General features: G+C 41.1%; 1 protein-coding gene across 2 annotated transcripts in view; it reads left to right on the forward strand.

Annotated features, from left to right (window-relative positions):
- The first annotated feature begins 307 nt into the window (after nt 1-307).
- MED12L (mediator complex subunit 12L) overlaps nt 308-19923 on the forward strand; it is a 276235-nt gene continuing 256619 nt past the window's right edge. For both annotated transcript variants that reach the window (XM_050965783.1, XM_050965784.1), the window contains exons 1-2: nt 308-445; nt 18815-18984. In XM_050965783.1, the coding sequence (XP_050821740.1) occupies nt 373-445; nt 18815-18984 (243 nt within the window). In that variant the 5' untranslated portion in view covers nt 308-372. The remainder of the gene's footprint in view (nt 446-18814; nt 18985-19923) is intronic.

The following is a 19923-nucleotide window of genomic DNA, read 5'->3' on the forward strand; positions in this document are numbered from 1 at the left end:
TAAAAGCAGCCATTATTATACCAGGGTCTGCAAGCTGAGCTTTCATGCTTTACTCAACAGTATGAGTTGTTTTCCTCCTTAGATATTGCTTCAAAATGCATTACAAAATTATTCCACATACATGCAAAAAGTTAGATGATCTCCTGAGTTTATGGATTAACATAAAATTCCTTCTGAGGTGTATTTTAGAACTAAATAGTCAAGGTCTATAGAAACCCAAGCTGGTTTCCTTACAATTTTGTTATATTGGATTTGCTATAGCATTTATTTTCTGTTTCATTCCAGGTTCCTATTCTCAGTAAAAAGGAGGATGTCTTTGCTTATTTAGCAAAATATTCTGTGCCACTACTGCGAGCAGCGTGGCTGATCAAGATGACATGTGCCTACTATGCTGCTGTTTCTGAAGCTAAAATTAAAAAACGTCAGGCTACTGATCCAAATATTGGTAAATGAACAAGAATTCTAATGTCTAACTGCACTGTAATAATTGAATGGAATTCTTCCTTTTGTTCAGTGTTCTGGTGTTGCTAGGAAAGTATATAGCAAAGAATCATTTATTAATAGGAGTCTTATTTTTTTTTCCATTAGGATTTCTATTCTCCTGGCTTGCACTCCTCCCCAAATTGTCAAATAATACAAAGCGCTATAAAATATAAAATATTGCCCCATACAATTACCTCTCCACATGTCAAATCAAATCCCAAATCTCTAATCACTTTATTGAAAAGAATATACTGTATCTTAATCATCAGCTGCTGACATTCATCCCAGTGTAGAAAGCTCACCTAGGGGGTCTGTGGCCATTCAAGTTCCTCTTATTATGAAGTTAAAGGCTTAAATGGCCAGAGGTCCTTGTATGCTGGGATGAATGTCATCCTGGAGTGAATTGAATTGTTACTTTGAAAAATCTGAAATGAAATTTGAAAGTTTTTATATTTTAGGCATAATTATATTTAAATAATTGTGGGAGCACTTTTCAACCCCCACTGGTGAAATGAATGCTACCTTCTGGCACCAACCAGAAGTACTGGGCCAAGTACTGAATGTATCATGTATGTGAACATGAAAATCTAAAGAGCTTTCAAGAACAGTGACAACGGTATGCTCTTTCAAGAGAAATGGAGAATTTATGTCTTCCTGCTGAACTCCAACTTGAAAACATATTTGCAGGCTGATCAAGGCTGGAGAGCTTACATTTCATGTCAGATTTTGTGTGTGTACAGAGAGGGTTGGCTGCCTGATCCAGATCTGACCTGTATGTCTTTCTCAGTGTTGTCAGAATAGCTTAGTGTGAGCTCTCTCGGGCAGGGACTGTCTTCTCCCTTCCTTGTGTGTACAGTGCCTACCAGAATGGTGCTGCTGATTGTGGTTCCTAGGCAGTACCAGAACATACATCATAATTAGAACAAACCTGCTCCTGGGGGAAATAGCCATATATCAGATCAGAAAAATGGCATAAATCATTTGCATCGTCCATCTCTTTCCCGCTACCCATGTTCTATTTTCTCAGGGCCCATGCCACTGCGGATCTCTCTCTTCTGTACTCTAGCACTATGTCCCTTACTTAAATCCTCTCTCTCTCTAGCTTCTTCCTGCCACTTCCTTGTTTGCGGGTTTGTACTAATTTATTCTTTGTATTATGGTAACATCTAGAAACCCCAGTCAAGAATCAGGGCTGTATTGTGCTAGGCACTGTGCTTGCCAAATGACAAAGAGACAGTCCCAACCCCCGGCTAGGTATGAGACAGGACAAAATACAGTAGAACCTCAGAGTTACAAACACCACAATTATGAACTAACTGATCAATCAAACATCTCATTTGGAACTGGAAGTACACAATCAGGCAGCAGCAGAGACAAAAAAGAAGGGAGGGGAGGAGCAGATACAGTACAGTACTGTAAACTACTAAAAAAATTAAAGGGAAAGTTTAAAAAAAAAGTTGACAAGATAAGGGAACAGTTTCAGTGTTTCTTTCATTTAAATTAAGATGGTTTAAAGCAGCATTTTTCTTCTGCATAGTAAAGCTTCAAAGCTGTATTAAGTCAATGTTCAGGTGTGAACTTTTGAAAGAACAACCATAACATTTTGTTCAGAGTGACAGACAACCTCCATTCCCAAGGTGTTCATAACTCTGAGGGTCTACTGTAAGTGGGTGAAAAATTCAGAATGGGTTCTGGATGAGATGGAAAAAAAAAACACACCTCTGTTCATATATTAAGCAGATAAACAGAGGATTTGATAGATACTAAGTCAAGTTGTTAACCTCCAGGGTTTAAGGAAAGCATTTTTTTAATTTAAATTTTAATACTGAAAGTACTGTTAAACAGTTGTTAAACATAGCTGAAGTAAATCTCTGCTGCTGAGTGCAGCTGGTAAACCCTGTCTTTCTGTTTTAAGTCAAATGTCACTTTAAATTGGGAGCTAGAACTGTGCCTTAGAATACAGCATCAAAGGGACTAAAACCAAATAAAAAATATTTAGCCAGTTTGGAAGTTGGAGAGTATGCAGATTGTTAGGGATAAAATAATATATGTACCTGAAATTAATGATTCCCTTCTCCTGCCCTTTGTTTGTAATGTAAACCACAAAGTTAAAGCAAAAGCCCTTTGTTTTTCACCATCATACAGCAACACTTCCGTGTCCCTGCTATGAGCACCTGTAGGGTGTCTGGCTGTCATATCTTGCTGGTATTTCATGCAAACATTTTTTCAGTTACTATTTGTGGGTTTTCATCCCCTAAACTTTGCTTTGACTAACACATTTTAAGCTAGACAAGCATGTTTTTCATCCTTTAGCAAAAATCTTAGACAACTTAGCCTTCGTATGGGGATATACAGAAATAAGTATCTGACCCAACTTTTCAAAAACTCTGAATGTTTTTGTATTTTGGAAGTTTTAAAACAGTAGTAGATGGAACCAAGAAAACCTGTGGTAGTGCTGCATGGTGCTAGCATTGTTAATACTAGATGTGCTATTTTATTTTCCAGCCTGCATAACCTGGTGCTTCAGATTCATAGTCAAACCAGGAAGGAGGCAAACTGAGGGTGTCTGCGTATACAGTATTATTTTTTGGAAATATTGCTGCTCATGGTGAATTCATTAGTTTATAATCAATTGACTCTTGTTAATCAACTTGATTAAGAAATGGACATTGCATTATAAAAATACATTAAAAGAACATTAAGATTGTAAAATCCAGTACTCAGAAGTTAGGAAATGCCAGATCTGAGGTTAACCATGCAACATTAATTTAGCTTTTTAGTGCATATGCATTATGATACAGTCTTTAAATACTTGATCACAGGGTCACAGGCTGATAATTTAGAGACTCAAAAACATTTGATCTAAGATATTAATGTTTGTGGTTTTGCCCTAGGTTTTGGCCGAAAGTAAATTACAGTTTTTTTTTGTCATCGGACAAATGCGAGGGTGTCTAGATTAGTATTTTAAAACATATTAGTTAATTGGCAATTGGCTAATTTGAGTTAGAACAGGAACAAAAACTCTAGTCTGCCTACTTTTAGTCGTGCTACTAAAGAAGTCAGGCAAAGTGATATGAAACATAGAAACTAGAATTGTTTCCTATAACTGAAATATTTATAGTTTTTTTTCCTGTAAAACATGTGACATATACCAAATACATGGCATTTTGATATGCTATAAAGATTTTCATAGTGATTTTTTGGGATAATCTGTATAACTCACTCTTGGCTTTGGCAGTCTCTTACTAATACATCCATGCTAAACTTATGCTGATCAAACTTTTGTACCACACAAATATGTTGTTTTGGTTTCTTCTACAAGTGTGCTCTGAGAAACATTCAAGACAAAAATGTATCCTTGCCCTCAGTACACATCACAAATCATCAAGAGAAGTAATTTCTGACTCTACAAGAGCTGGTCTTGTGTCTCAAGAGATGAAAGGCTTGTACATTAACCCACTGTGCCAGCCAGTGAGGCACAAGTAAATGTGGATTTACTGGCAAGATGAGTTTTCAGGTTGCATTTCTATCTTATTCGATAGAAGTTGGGTCTTTGGAGGATAGTCTTCTGAGGGATCATAAATATTTGAGTTTACAATAATTATAATGAGAGTATTCTACAAGCCCACATTTTCCTCTGAGAACCTTAATTTTATGTCTGTCTTTGGAAATAGGACCGATTATCAGCTTGCCATATTCTGAGCACAGATAGACGGGGGTAGGTACCAAGAAGCAGTGTGCAACCACCCCAACTCCAGTCCTGGGGATAGTTCTGAATCAGATGGATTTTCAGCGTAGATTAGAGAAGCTTCAGGGCTGCTCTAAACAAAGTTTGGGTGGAAACATCATTTAGGGATGAATTTATTAAAGGGGAAACTGTGTATGCTAGTAAAGAGGGTAGGAAATAAATGAGTAAACTACAGATAGAAGCTAGTGAAGAACTGTCAACTGTAAAAGAGTCCCATTTAAACATAACACATGAAGGCAAGTAACTAAATATTGACAGAATTGTATAAGTGCATATGTACAAATGCTAGAAGTCTAAATATTAAGATGGTGCACTAGAGTGCTTAGCATGAAACGAGGATATTGATATAATAGGCATCATGGAAACTGAATGGAACACAGTAATATCAAGGTACAAAACATATAGGAATGACAGCGTAGGCCCTGCTGGTAGGGGAGTGGCACTATATATGAAAGAAAGTATGGAGTCAAATAACGGTACCATAGAATCTCTGGATGAAAATTCCATGTTTGAACAATAAGAGAATAGCAGTAGGACTGATCACCTGACCAGGTTGGTGATGGTGATTGTGAAATGCTCAGGGAGATTAGAGAGGCTACAGAAGCAGACGATGCAATAATAATGGAGGATTGCAGCTATTCTTATATTGACTGGATATATGACCTCAGAAAGAGATGCAGAAATGAAATTTTTAGACACATTTAAATCATTCCTTTTTGGAGCATCTAATCCTGGAACTCACAAGGGGAGAGGTAGTTCTTGACTTAGGCCTAAGTGGAGCACAGGATCTGGTCTGAAAGAGGGTAAAGCTGAACCGCTTGGTAATAGCAACCCTAGTGTAATTAAAATTATGTCCCTGTAGGGGAAAAATACCAAAGAAACCCACCACAGTAGCATTTAGCTTCGAAAACGGGAACTATACAAAAATGAGGAGGCTAGTTAAATGGAGATTAAAAGGAACAGTCACAAGGGTGAAATGCCTGAAAACTGTACGGAGGCTATTTAAAAACACTATAATAGAGGCTCAAACAAAATATATATCCCAAGATAAAAAAAAAAAAGGCCACTCTTGCTAAACAGCAGAGTAAAATATGTAGTTAGAGGTAAAAAGTCATGCTTTAAAAATTGGAAATCAACTACTACTGAGGAAAATAGAAAGAGGCATAAACCCTGGCAAGTCAAGTGTAAAATATAAGGCAGACCAAGAAAGGATTTGAAGAGCAACTAGCAAAAGACACACAAACTAACAGCATTTTTTAAAAGTACATCAGAGCAGGAAGCCTGCCAAATGGTCACTGGGGCCACTGAACAATCGAGGTACTGAATCAGTGCCCAGAGAAGGCAAGACCGTTGTGGCGAAGCTACGTGAATTCTTTGCATTGGTTTTGACTGCAAATGATATGGGTGGGATCCCCACTCCCATATAGATCCCATGCCAACATAGCGTGTTTGTACTTTCAGAAAGCCTTTCACAAGATTCCTCACCCAAATGCTCTTAAGCAAAGTAAAGAGTCATTGGATAATAGGGAAAGTCCTCGCATGGATCAGTAACTGGTCAAAAGATAGGAAACAAAGAGTAGGAATAAGTGGTCATTTTTCACAATGGAGAGAAATAAATAGCAGGGTCCCCCAAGGAGCTGTACTGGGACCAGTGATGTTCAGGATATTCATAACTCTCTCTCCGCTGTTAAGATCATTTAAGTCCAAAGCTGACTGAAGAGTTACAAAGGGATGTCACTAAAATGGGTGACTGGGCGGTAAAATGGCAGATGAAATTTGATGTTAAATGCAAGGTAATGCACCTTGAAAAGAATAATTCAAGTTCTACGTACGTATGGATGATATCTAAATTAGCTGTTCACTCCAGGATCTCTCTTTTTTTGAGTAATATCTTGGATAGTTCTCTGAAAACATCTGCTCAATGTACAGCGGCAGTCAAAAAGGTGAACAGAGTATTAGGAACATTGGGAAAGCGATAGAAAATAAGACAGAAAATATCAGAAGGTTGCTATGTAAATGCATGGTACGCCCACTCTTTGAAGACTGCGTGCAGTTCTGGTCGTCCCATCTCAAGAAAGATTAGATTAGAATTGGAAAAGATGCAGAGAAGGGGAACAAAGATGATTGGGGGTATGGAACAACTTCCATATGAAGAAAGATCAACAAGACTAGGACTGTTCCGCTTAGAAAAGAGATGACCAAGGGGAAATATGATAGAGGTCTATAGAATCGTGAATGGTATGGAGACAATGAAAAGGGTAGTGTTATTTACTCCTTTGTGAAACATAAGAACTAGGGCAAGTGTTCTCAAACTGGGGGTCGGGACCCCTCAGAGGGCCATGAGATTATTACATGGGGGGTTGTCAGCTGTCAGCCTCCACCCTAAACCCCGCTTTGCCTCCAGCATTTATAATGGTGTTAAATATTTAAAAACACTTTTTTATATATTTATCAGAGGGGGTTGCACTCAGAGGTTTGCTATGTGAAAGGGGTCACCAGTACAGAAGTTTGAAAACCACTGAACTAGGGGCACTTGATGACATTAACAGGCAGCTGGTTTAAAACAGACAAAAGGAAGTACACAGTCACACAACACATAGTCAACCTGTAGAACTTATTGCCGTAGGATGTTGTGAAGGCCAAAAGTATAACTGGTTCGAAAAAATTAGATAAGTTCCTGGCAGATAGGTCCACTGATGGCGGTTAGACAAGATGGTTGGGGACATAACCCCCTGCACCAAGTGTCTCTAAACTTTCAAGTTCCAGAAGCAGGGACTGGACGACAGGGAGTGGATCACTTGAAATTGCCCTCTTCTGTTCTTTCCCTTTGAAGCAGCTGACCCTGGCCACTGTCAGAGACCTCATACTGGGCTAGATGAAACATTGAGCTGAGTGGTATGGCCATTCTTACATTCTTATGCTAGCTGCCAAGGGACTGTTCTGGTGTCTGGACATCATCGGGGCATATGGACACTGTGTTGGAGCCCTCTCTTTCAAGGGCTGGGATGGATTTACCTACAGTCTCGCTTGCACTGGAGGGATCCACAACTAGCAGATTTAAGTCTGCCTTCTACCAGGAAAAAAGGCACAAAGCAGGCATAATGGGTCCAGTTATTTCTCTTTTGGTTAGCATTTTTAAAATGCAAATCCTAGACGCCTGTCACTGTGGGGGAAGGATGGGACCTGATAGGATTATCAGCTAGCGTAGGCAGGCTGATGATGCAAATAACATAATGGGAAATCTGTTTTTCCTCAACCACTGTGTTTTCTTGGAGGCTACCGCACTCACTCCTGCCTTTCTCCACATCCTTCCTTAAGGGCTTAGGTGCTACTAACTGTTCCTACTCCCTCCCTTTAGGGCCCAACTTTGCTGTTTATAAACCCAATTTGGCTGCTTTTTCTTTCCACTGGGCTAATTGAATTTGCATGGCATAATGGCAGTATATTTATAGAACATCCCATATTGTGCCTCTTAACGTAAAACATGGCAACCAGCTTAATTCAATGGAGAATTGGCTGGAGGAGAGAGCGGGCTGTAGCAAGGAGGAGAGGTGGTGCACCTCGGGACAGCACAGACCCCACTGGATCCAACAGCAGCAAGAAATATGGTAAGCACAGGGAGTCTAAATGTTTGACTCTGTAGGGAACCTAGGGCAAAACTCAGTTCTGCAAGAACCATTGAGAACATTTGCTGCTGGATTGCCTCCCCCTACCCCCCCAAAAAAATTTGGTAACTCTAATCTGGTCTTTTAAGGACTATACTTGAATTTGGCAGCCTATTTGCTGCCGTATTTCTCAGAGCTTCTCAATTTCATATAGATCTGCTCTTTACAAAAGCATAGAGAACCCTGTCTTTCAGCTTGTTTTTTTTTCTGTTGAAAGAATTTAACTGTATTTTTTGTTTACTTGTATGCTGGTAACATGTTGCATTAGATCTAGGACATGGGGAGAAAGAGGCGGCCAAGTAGGACGCAATTGTTCATCTTCAATTTTTCCAAATCTGAAACAGCTCATGTGCCACACCCGTGAAGAGTGTTTTCTGGGTGTGGGGTGTTGGAGAGCATTTTGCACTGTACCATAGATACGCCTTAATCTGTCCCACCTAATCTTGTAGCTTATTCTGTCTGGAAGTGTGGCCAGGCCATAATATGGGCCAACATTAATTCATCCACTGAAGTTGTTCCAAGACCACTTCTTTTTCCACTTCTTATATGCCACTCCACAAAGTAAACTGCAGTGTGCATAGAGCATTCTGGAAATACAAAGGAGAAAGTGATGCTTTGGTCATTCAAACAAATCAAGCAAGAAAGTGCAAAACATGGGCTCAGTCATACAGCCCTTAAATTATGTGAGTTGTTGCCCTGAAATGACTTATGAGCCGTAGAATTTATTTTTGTAATGACTGTTGTTTGAATGTTTCTGTCATTAGAAAGGATTGTGTCATAGCACATGACACATGCTGAATGTACAAATGAACTGGGAAACACAAACGACCAAAACAGCGACCTAACATGAAAACACATCAAACAAAATAAAATCATATTTGCAAAAATCTGCAAACTTGAACTGACTTGTTATAAATACCAAGTATTTTTGTGTAGGATCCCCTGTCCTCCCCTCCTGTGCACAGTGGGATGTTAGTCCTTGAAAGTGAATAGAAAATCCTTTTTAGTTAAAAGGGCAGAAAAAAGAGAGGGCACTCTTAAAATCCCGAATCATTAGTTAGATATCATTAGACTAAAAAGGATAGTTTTTTTCAAAACATTGCATGTTTCATGCTGTAAGAAAAGCAAATCTGTCTTTAGGCAAGGAAGTGCTGGACAAGTAAGGCCCTACAGAGGCTGCACAGTTCAGTTAAAGGTACAGAAAGATTGGAAGGACAGGATACATATACCTCAGTGTAAGTGCTAAGCATGGGGTGAGGGGATAGGAATTTTTGAGTTCTAATCCCAACTCTTTCACTTACTGTCTGGATGACCTTGTAAAGTCATTTAATCCCCCGTGACACTTTCTCCATGTGTAAAACTTGGGTAAAGATACTATTCATTATTGAAGTGCCCAGAGTGCATGCAACACAGCATAAAATGTGATCCATGCCTGAGAAATTTACAATCTGAAAAGACATGAGGCATGCTAGAAATCCCAGGAGAGGGATTATTTGAGCGTATATATTTTTTAATTTAATTTGGAGATGACATTTGTACTATTATGGTCTGGGTTTGAAAGAAGCAAGATGCCTGGCATACCAGGAATAGGCTGTGGGGTCAGCAGGGGAGAAAGCATGAAGATGAGAGGAGATGAGGAGAGAAGTGAAGTAGGATTCATGAGCAAAGGTGATGGTGGTAATAACGGAGAACAGCCAGGCAGAGAAGGTTTGAGCAGGAATATAATGTAAGGAGGGCAGTTGAATTTGGGTGGGGATAGGTGAGAGGTGGTCTGTGGAGGGATTGAGTGTGAGGTGATATTGACCAAGGGGTGGTAGTTGCATTCTAAATGGAGTGGGGGAGATCAATACAAGAATGGTGGAGGGCAGAAAGATGATGCTTGAAGTATTCAGGAGCATAATCAATGCGTGGACAAGCACTTTAGCCGTAGGCACAAGAGTGGAAATTTGGAGATATTGGAAAAGAATGAGTAGGGTTTGGTAACTACTTGGATATTGGGTAATAGGAATGTAGAGGAACTGAGAGAAAAAAAAAAAAAAAGGTTGTGAGCTTGGCTGAAAGGAAGGGCGGGCAGTTGCAATGGAAAAAGAAGAGAGAAAGTAGTGCCTAAGAAGAAAAAAATTAGTTCTTTCTGTCATACGTGGCAGGGGGGTTGTGAAGATTGCTTAATGTTTGTGCTGTGATTTGAGATACAGATTACAGTAGAAGTTGTAAATAGTTACGGCACTACTAGTTCTAGGTAAAAACTTCTTCATACTGCAGGTATTAAGAGGATCTCACTTTCTGTGAGACGCACAGACTTTAACCAAACTCCAAAGATAAAGTTAGAGAAACTCCCAACATTAGAAGAAAATAGGAAAATTAAGTCATCCAAGCAGATTTAATTCTGTCCTCATCCCTGCCAGCCTTCTGTTGTTTCCACTACCACATCTAGATTTTTGGAGAATGTTTCTTTGTCAGAACTTTTAAGAGGTTTTTGTGGCTTGTGGCAGTTTGGGTTTTTCACAAAGTGAATTGTCATGGCAGTCTGAAAAAAGCCATCTTTAAATCTGAACACTTTTTTTTTTTTTAAATTGTTTGACAGTGTTGTAAGGTTAATTTAGGATTGGATAATTTATGACTATATAATACTATTGCACCCGTTACTATGAATGTATTTTGACTGCATATTAGTAGCAGCAAACTCCTAAGGCAGTGGTCCCCAACCTTTTTGGCTGGCGGGCGCTAGCTGAAGGACCACTGCGGCAGTGGAGCACTTGCCAAAATGCTGCCGAATTTCGGTGGCATTTTGGCGGTGATGCCTCTCAGTGACGCCGCTTGTTGGCGACAAATGACATCAGCGAGAGGTGTCCCCACCGAAATTCGGGGGCGATGCCTCTCGATGACGTCACTTGTCGGTGACAAGCGACGTCAGCGAGAGGCATCCTTGCCGAAATGCTGCTGAAATTTGGTCGGTGCTCTCCCAGGGGCCAGGACGCAGGCGCATTAAGATGCCCCTGTGGGCGCCATGGCGCCCGCGGGCACCGTGTTGGGGACCACTGTCCTAAGGCAATGAACTTGAGCTACAGAGGCAGAAAACAGTGTTGTGTTTGAATTAAAAATATTCATTCGAGAATCTAAATATGAAAACAGGTGAGAGCAATAGGTAAGACTCTGGGGAATAGAATGTCACAGGAAAGGTATAGATTCAGAAGAGGAAAAACAATGTTTACAATGTAATAATCTGTGTATTTATTAGAGTGGCTGTAATGAAAGCAAATGAAACAAAGTTAACCTAGTGTCGGAGAAGAACGTAGTTCTCACTCTCTGGTTGAGTGCAGCAAAGTCAGATACTTTATTCTCAAGCAATTGCATAGAGAGAGTGCACTGGGATACAGGGTTTACCCCCTCCTAAGCAGGTCTCTCTACAGGTAAACAATTACAGCAAGCATTTATACCTTTCGTTACATACAATAATAAGCAACAGCTGCATTTTGTTTATACATAGATCATCTTGATATCTTATTTTTCTCACACAGTACTTTCCCACTCGCCTCACACAATCCTCGCTTCTACGAATCTCGCGTTATTAGGGTTACAGCTAGCCTGACTCTTGCTAACAGAGACTGTCATGCACTGAAATCCCCTTCAAATCCCTGTCAGTTCTTTGTCTACTTCCACGCTAGTTTAGTTGTGCATTTGGCAGTTAGGACCCTGCTTTTGCATCTCATCCAAAAGATGGGATCCTTGGTACGGTGCTGTCTTGCATGTGTATGGATTTAGTACTGTCACCAACAAATAAGGGTCTCCTACTGAATTGGCAAAATGATGGAGTTGTGTTGTCCTGTGTTTTCCTTAGTGCATTCCCATCAAACTTCTGTTTGGGTCTGGCCTTTCATATTCTGTGCAATCTAAGGATGACACAATTGCAGCTTGAGGAAAGTTTCTGCAACACTGTTAAGACAGATTTCTTAAGATAGAGTAATAAATGGTAGAGATGGGTCTGTGCCATGATGCTTAGATCAGGCATGCTCCAAAGTCTGAGTGTGTTTGGACCCAGTGTTCAGGTTTGGTCCCAGATACTCTGTAATATGTAATGATTGCTGGAGTACATTTCAGAACTCTGTTGAAATGGGACCGCATCCCATCCCCAGTGACAGTAAAAAGGCCAGAAACATTGAATTAAGTTCATGCCTCCATATTCTGTTCTCATTTCCTTAAGTCAGGCAGAGGAGCCCTCTCCTATCGCTCCCTGATATTTGACTTGGCTGGTCTGAGGTCTGCGCCTTTTGTCTGTGACTGACAAAAAGTGCTTTTTGGTGGGATAAATGTCTGCCTTTTTTTCTCCCTTCCTTCTCTGCTGCTCCGTTCCCCCCTTTTCTCTACAGGAAAAGCTCATCTCCATGTCTGTGAAGCAGATCTGCAACTTTTTGGGGGGACTGACCACCTTACTTATGGCTACCTCTAACTCCCTGTTTTACCCTTATCACTTTTTGTGTGGCAGAATCTCTTCTCTTTCGCCTCAAGCATTGGGGTTTGGGTACGCATTGCAACAGGGTCTTTCCTACCCCTCATGACCCTTCCAGCTGCTGGGTGCTGTATTGGGTCCTCTGCTGCCTTTCCCCAGGCCATGGAGTGTAGGGCAAGGGCTTGCTGAACCAGGCCCTCTTTCCCCTCCATGTAGGGAAAAGGACTGGGGAGCTCGTGAGGTGTTTGCCGTAGGATCCTCTTCTTACCCTGTAGAATTGATAGAAGAGGATCCCTAGATGTGAGTTCACATCACCTTCCTTTTCTCCTCTTCCTCCAGTGATAGTCGCTTATATCACAACAGCAGGGAGGCAGAAGGCAGTGTCAACTCCTGATGTGGTCTGCTGCTGGCCCAGCAGTCATGGATGGCTGGGAGGGAGCAGGCCTCTTTCCCTTCTCCCCCCCCACCCATGTTCTCTCTTAACGTAGAAACATTTGGGGAAGAAGAGTTTCTAGGTCCTGTCCCTCAACCCTGTGATCAGTGCTGCCTTATTTCTCTTCTGCTTTTTTCTATTCCTTTCCTGTCACACACTCTCTCCTCTCCTTCCCCAACTTGTTGTTAGTTTGTATAGAACTTAGTGTCCTAGGCACTTACTCACCTGTCTCCCATCTCCTGCTTTTGCAATTCCATTCCAGCCTCTGACCCACCTTTATCCTCTTACCTCTACTCCAAACAGTTTTAAGGATAGACCCTAGGAGGAGTTATAGTATTAACCGCTAGAAATAAGTTTATTGCTTCCCTAATCACAGTGAATAGCTCTGCTAACGATCTTCGTTGAGCCAGCACATCATGCTATCCCAGGGAGATAAAAAAACGACACTGGATTAGGTTTGAGTACTAAAGGCATATCTTCTCAGCCTAGAATGAATATTGGTAATGCTGCATTTAAACCAAAGAATTCTCTCAAACTATCTTTACTTTTTTTTGTTTTAAAAATGAAAAATAAATACATTGAGTCTTCTGAGCAAAAGCAATGGTCCAAATCCTCAGTTGGTTTGACTTGTGGCATAGTTTCAGTTTACACCAGCTGAGGCATTATTTGTGAAGAAAATATTCTGCTTACTGGAAGGGGAGAGCCAGTGGTATGTCAGAGGATAAAATAGGTGGGCGGATACTCCTGGTTTCAGGTCTGTCTTTGGTCAGTTCCATGAAGGAGGCGGCACTTGGTTATCAGAATGAAACGAGATAGCAGGACAATCCTAAGGCTAATGCACTTACTTTTTGGTTCAGTATTATGTTAGTGTTCCAACACAGATTTCATTCTGAATGTGCCAAATGGGTGCTAAAGATTACATTTATGCATACAAGTTTGCTATTTTGCAAAGGTTATTTAGAGCTTTCTGAGAATAATTATACAGTACATCACTGATTAGTTTTTGGCAGTCTTCAAAATGTTTCAGGTCTGTGCCTTAAGTAATGAAAATGATTCATGCTCCATGGTTTCTAACGCAGTGGCACTGAGGTACTAGTAATAAATTGCCTTGGGAAAATTATCCTTTTACAGTGTGCCATTGAAAAGAAGTGTGAGATGGTGGATTTCCAATAGTTTTTAGAAAATTGAGTGAGTGTTTGGAAGCAAATATTTACTAAACATTTTTATATGGTGGTTTTATGCTTAAACAAGACTGAAAATTACTACACATTTTGTAGCAAGCCACTAGCTTTGGAGAGAAAACTCTTCCAATAGATATTGATGGTAGAAATTCAGGGAAAAAGATTCAAAGATGAGCAAGCTAATATAAAGCCTGAGGATCAAATACTGATCACAATGAAAACTTTAGCCTTTCATATGGGGAGTCTCTGTAGCTTTGATAGTAAACAGGTTTAGACCGTCAAAGCAGTGCTTTTATGCATTCATAGAAAAATGTGCTATTCTCAAATATGTTGCATGCTGATTAAACATAACCCTGTAACATATTTGTCTCTTTTGGGACATTAAAAATATCTCTAGTAAATTCAGCTGTACTGTTAAGAGGATGGAAAAGAGGAATTCTAAGGTAGGTAATCCTTCACCTAAATTATCACCCCACGTTAATTTAGGGTTTGTCTGGACAGAGTTAGTGTGCAGCAAGCTGCGATGTGAATCTATAGCACATTAGCATGCGCGTATCAACTGTCCATGTAGACCCTGCTACCACCCACTCCTTCATTTATACTAATTTTAAGAAAAGTTCCACCATATTTTGTGTATTGCTCTCATACTGGGTCCATATTTCTGAGATTATCTGAATAAGAATGACAGAAACGTAGCAATTGGATCATTATTGCAGAACTTCACAAAGCCTTTTACTATATTGTTCACTTCACTCTAAACTTTAGAACGAAAGACTCAATGAGGTAAATGGTGGTGGATTAATTAACTTTGTTTAGCATTGTTCTGCATATGGCAAGATCAGAGCTTTTGATGTTGGTGGTAGTTTGTATTCACAGAAATCCTGTACATGTGCACAGATGATAAATGCTTAATTGTGTCCTGTGAGGTGTGCAAGTCAGACAAAGGACAGAATCTGCAAGATGAGAGGGGTGTTTGGCTTTTGAAAGGCAAGACATCAAAAGACTTTACAAATATTAATGTAAGGTTCAACAAATGGCCCACATGACTTAAGTGAAAATGTTAGTTTAGACAAGAGCAACTGCCAACAGGAAGACCCAAGGTTTTGGGTGTAATGAGCTAGAAGGAAAGATTTAGGGGCCAAATGTTCAATTTGGAGTGCCTCAAAATAGGCATTTAAATTCATATTCAGACACGTTTTACGTGTCTATGTTGAGGTATCTGCATTTCAAAGGAGGAAAAAAAGGTCATGTTGGGGTAGAAATCTGAGGCATAGCCTTTTAAAAGGAGTGCTACAAAGGTTAGATGGAGAAATTGTTCTCCATAGCTATTAGCTGTATGGTTAGAAAAAATGGCTATTTTCTAAAGCAAGAAAAGGTACAGTGAATGGAAGAAGCTGTTTTGGTAAACTCAACAGGGCAGTGGGACATGCCACAAAAAGGAATAAAAATATTATTAGTAGAAATCTGAGTCATATTTTGAGTAGCCAAAAGTGCTGAGATTAAAGTAATGGGAAACTTACTCTTTTGGTTAGCAAAATTCCAGTGGGCTAAAACTGGAGGGTTTGGGTCACACCCTAAAAGTTTGCTTGGAATATTGAGTTTGCCATCAAGGCTTGACCACTCCCCTGACTAAAGGGTGTGGCAAGAAGCTCTGCTACCTCTGCTTTCTGTCTCCCACAAATCCTTGGGAAAGATCTCCCAGGGAGTGGGATGCCTGCCTTACTCCCCCTCCCCAATTCAGTAGCTTCCCGCCCATTCAGTAATGTGAAACTGGAAATTCTCCTTCCTACTTGGTTTTTTAAAAAGCCATTTACTTCATTTGTGGGTCTGAAGGAGAATGAATAATCCAGGTCAGGGAAATTGCATTCAAACCTCTGTGTAAAGCACTAGCAGACATTTGATCCTATAAAAATATTGCAGGATACATTGTACAAGTAAAGAATAGATTTTTTTAAATCCTTAAAGGCTTTTATATAATCAAACCTGTATTTTGTGACTTAAGCTGCTTGAGGGTGAACTTTTAAGTGTATTCAGTGAAGTTGGTGGTGGCTCAAGGTTTTAATATCCATCTCTGTCCTGTGTATGAAGGAGGAGCACAATATTATTTATGTATTGCTCTCTCTTATGTGTAGACTCAAGTGGCCCAGCACTTGCTATAGCTTCTGCTGAAGTCAGTTTTGAAATTCAGCACAGCCATCCCTTAGCTCAATCATTATTGGCTCTGACCATCTGGTCAGGGAACATCTGATCAGGTTTAGGCCCAGGTAGTAAGGTTGTATGTAAGAAAGTGCCAAAAGAGTCTCTCATGTATGGTCAGGTGGAGTTGTGTGGCCATTTGCAGATTTACATGGTAATCTTCTGCGGCAGCAGACTGGATTGGTCTATGGGTTATTTTTCCCTTTCTCCGAGCACTTGCAGGGTTCATGTGGTAAGACAGATGTTATACCTAGAGGTTGGAGCTAAGGACAGATGACACATCTTTATGTGCTCGTGATGCCCTTAACAGGAATCTTTTTGAGATAGTGAGAATTGTGCCTGGGAGACCTGTGGTTCTCAAGTGGTTGTGCACCAAGAGCGGTCTGTAGGTGTACAGTGAACAGAGACTGCGAGGACTGGGCGCTCCTGAATAACTGTTGGTTAATTTTGATTTAAGGTTTTGGACAGAGGCCTTTTAAATAAACGTGAGATCTAGAGTTGTATTGGCAGTTCTGACAAGTGGCACGAGCAATGTGTCACTAGCTCTTTGAGATACAGAATGAATTGAAGTTGATCTTTATATGCTTTGAGGTTGCCAATGGTGACCTAGTGGGTGGATTTCTGCCCCTATGATTTTGATATACTTTGATGTACTAATTTTCCCTGCCCCCACTAAAGCATCCTGAACTGTAGACTCATTGGTTGGATGAGACTAAGAGAAGCACTAATGCTTACTGTTAATGTCTTGACTATGTGATGAGCAGTGCAAGATGACTCAAATCTGTGATTGCATCTTTGTCAGTCTGACTTGAGAACCTTCAAAGAAGTTTTATCTTCATACATTTGACACTTCAGTGGCCAGTCTGTTGACCTAATAAACTGCTCTAAGAAGGGTATGTTCTAGAGAAAAACTAAAATCAGAGTTGTTATACATCAATTTCAAAGCATTATAAGAAGAACAGTTTTTTTTATTTCCAATAATTTTGGCTGGTGTAAAATCCTATTTAGTTTTATTTGTTATAATTCTTTGTGTGGAAAAAGTAAGACTCCACATCGAAGTAATTAATTGTAGTATATTGATTCGTACACTTCTATGCAAGGTTGCTTTGTGATTGAATATTGAGCCTTGATGGAGCAGATGGATGAGTCCCTAAAGTCGTAGCTGGTATTTGTACCTCTAAATTACAGGTGGACACATTCGCTACACTAGCATGCAAGTGTCACCCTTCTGCTCCTCTGAATTGGCAGCAACAAGGACCAGGTTCAGTATCCAGGGGTTCCATTTCAATAACACAATGCAAAACTGGCTCGAGCCCCCACCCGGTGACCTGGGACAATTACATACCACCCCTCCCCCCCCAGGCGCCTCTAAGAGGCAATACTTCCCCACTTGGAAGCACGGAGTCCGAGTGTAGCAAAATCCTTTTAATAAAGGAGGGAAACAATGTGGCATTATGTTGGAGAAACACCACAAACAGGATTATAACACAAACCATGAGCGAAAAACCCCACCTCCAAGTATGTTTGGCAATGTCCTTTTTCCCCTCAGGGTCTTAAGTCCAAATCACCCCAGAGTTCAAAAGTTCATCTGAAGAGTTTTATCCCCCCAGCCTGGGTGGAAATGGAGGGGGCACACAGGGTGTAAAGGCGCACATTACGTGGGCCGAGGCCGACTGCCCTGTCTCTCCGAGGAGATCTGCTGCAGCCTTCACCACGAACAGCTCTGCTCCGCTCCTCCAGCCATCCCCGCAAACTGCTCCCGTTCCACTCGCTGTTCCATGGGCCGCTCCAACCGTCCCACACACTGCTCCACTCCAGCAGATGCTCCGCTCCACCAGCTGTCCCCACAAACGGCTCAGCTCCACTCTGCTGCGCTAGACTGCTCCAACTGTCCTGCAGACTGCTCTGCCAGCTGCTTAGTGATATATCTTCAAGCTCCCCCACTAGTTAACACAGCACTCAGTGATCTCAGCTCTTAATGATTTCAGCTTGTAATAGGGGAGCCCCAGTGCTGGTGCACCATTGGTCCAAAGTGAATTCAGCTCAGCAGCCTCTAGCTAGATTTCTAATAGAATTAAAATTAGCTCTGCTATTCGACAGTGGAGAGAGAGAAGGAAGTGCAATTGGTATGCCAGGCCCCCATGTCCCTGGTCTAGTGAGTGCTACTTCATTGATGGTGAAATTCTCTATCATAAAGCAATTTCATAGTTCCTCATTCACATAATCAGGGTGACAATGCTTTACTCCTTCTGCCCCAATAACAAAGAAATTGGGGATCCCACAGCTGTCAAAGTAACCATCCCAGGCTGCTGAGGGCTATGCTAGGCAGGGTAGGTGTGCAAATGCAAATACCTGAAATTCCTTTCAACACTCCCCATTATTCACCACCAGATGTCAGGGTAGAGCTCATCCTGACTCTGCTTACACTAGTTACATACTTCCTGGTGTGTACACTTTGAAAACAAAGCACAGGAGAAGTGTGCACACACACAACCTACTAGTTTAGAATCGTGTTATACAGACTGTTGCTGCTTAATGTTTTGTAAAGGTATTTTGACTGTAGAGGTAATTGAAAAGTTGTGTTTTTACTATGAAGAATCAAATACACCATCACATGAAAAGAAAGATAAGTCAATTTTTAACTGTAAACTTATTTCATAGAATGGACTCAAATCTCAACCAGATACCTTCGAGAGCAGCTGGCAAAGATTGCAGAATTTTATCATGTGTCCTCAAACCAAGGCAATGGCTCGGTTGCTATGCCTCAAGAGGTGGAACAAGCCCTGAAGCAGTGGGAATATAATGAAAAGTTGACATTTTATCTGTTCCAGGTAACCTTGTAAAAAGTGCCTTTTTGGGGATGACTGTATTAGGTAGGGTCCAATTTTAAAATGCACTTAGAAGTAATTTGGCACTTTGCTTGCTCTTTCATAATTTGCAATTAGCAGCTTACAATTTGTGCATGTTTTGTTAAAATTTGCTAGGTATGATATTGTTTTAAGTTTTCTCTGTATTAGATTTATGAGGTTAAATGCATTCAGATTTAGAGAAAACTTTCAACTGGTTTTTAATTGTGGGTGCCTGGTTTAGGACATCTGGGATAGGGGTTCTAAGGACAAATATTTTGGTGGCCTCAGAGTGTGGCCACCAGCAAGAGTTGGTGGCTACTCTCACACTTTTCACTAGAATACTTAATTAGCCTTAGGAAAAACAAATAAATATGCACATATACACTTCCAACTCATTGTAATTTATTTATTGCTAGTTAGTAAGTCTGTTATGAAACGTGATATTAACAAAAATACAAGTATTGCTTTTCACAGCACACTTACTCAGCCCTGGCAAGCTTGGGGACAAATTAAGGCCTAGATGGATGGTTGGGAAGGTAGCAGGAGCCAGTGGCAATGAGGTTTAGTGAGTTGGGGGCTGGGGGTGGCAGTGTGGGGCTGGAGCCTGATGCCCCGTGGCCAGAGCCTGGGGTCCGCTGCCGCACAGCTGGAGCCCAAAGCCCTGCTGCCAGAGCCTGCCAATCCACCACCCAGGGGCTGAAGGCCAAAGTCTGAGCCGCACTGCCCCTAGGAAGGTGGGGAACTCACTGACTCCCTACTCCTCCCGCATTGTGCCCCAGGAGTCTCCAGAGGGGGGCAGAGACCAGCTGCTGCTGGTGGCCCCAGCAATCAACACCAAGGTGGGGCATTCAGGAGCAGCAGGGAGGGGGAGGGGCCACTATTTTGTCACCCCTCCCTAACCCCCACCCCATCACAGTCCAG

This window comes from Gopherus flavomarginatus, chromosome 8 (genome assembly GCF_025201925.1).
Source record: "Gopherus flavomarginatus isolate rGopFla2 chromosome 8, rGopFla2.mat.asm, whole genome shotgun sequence".
Lineage (NCBI taxonomy): Eukaryota > Metazoa > Chordata > Testudines > Testudinidae > Gopherus > Gopherus flavomarginatus.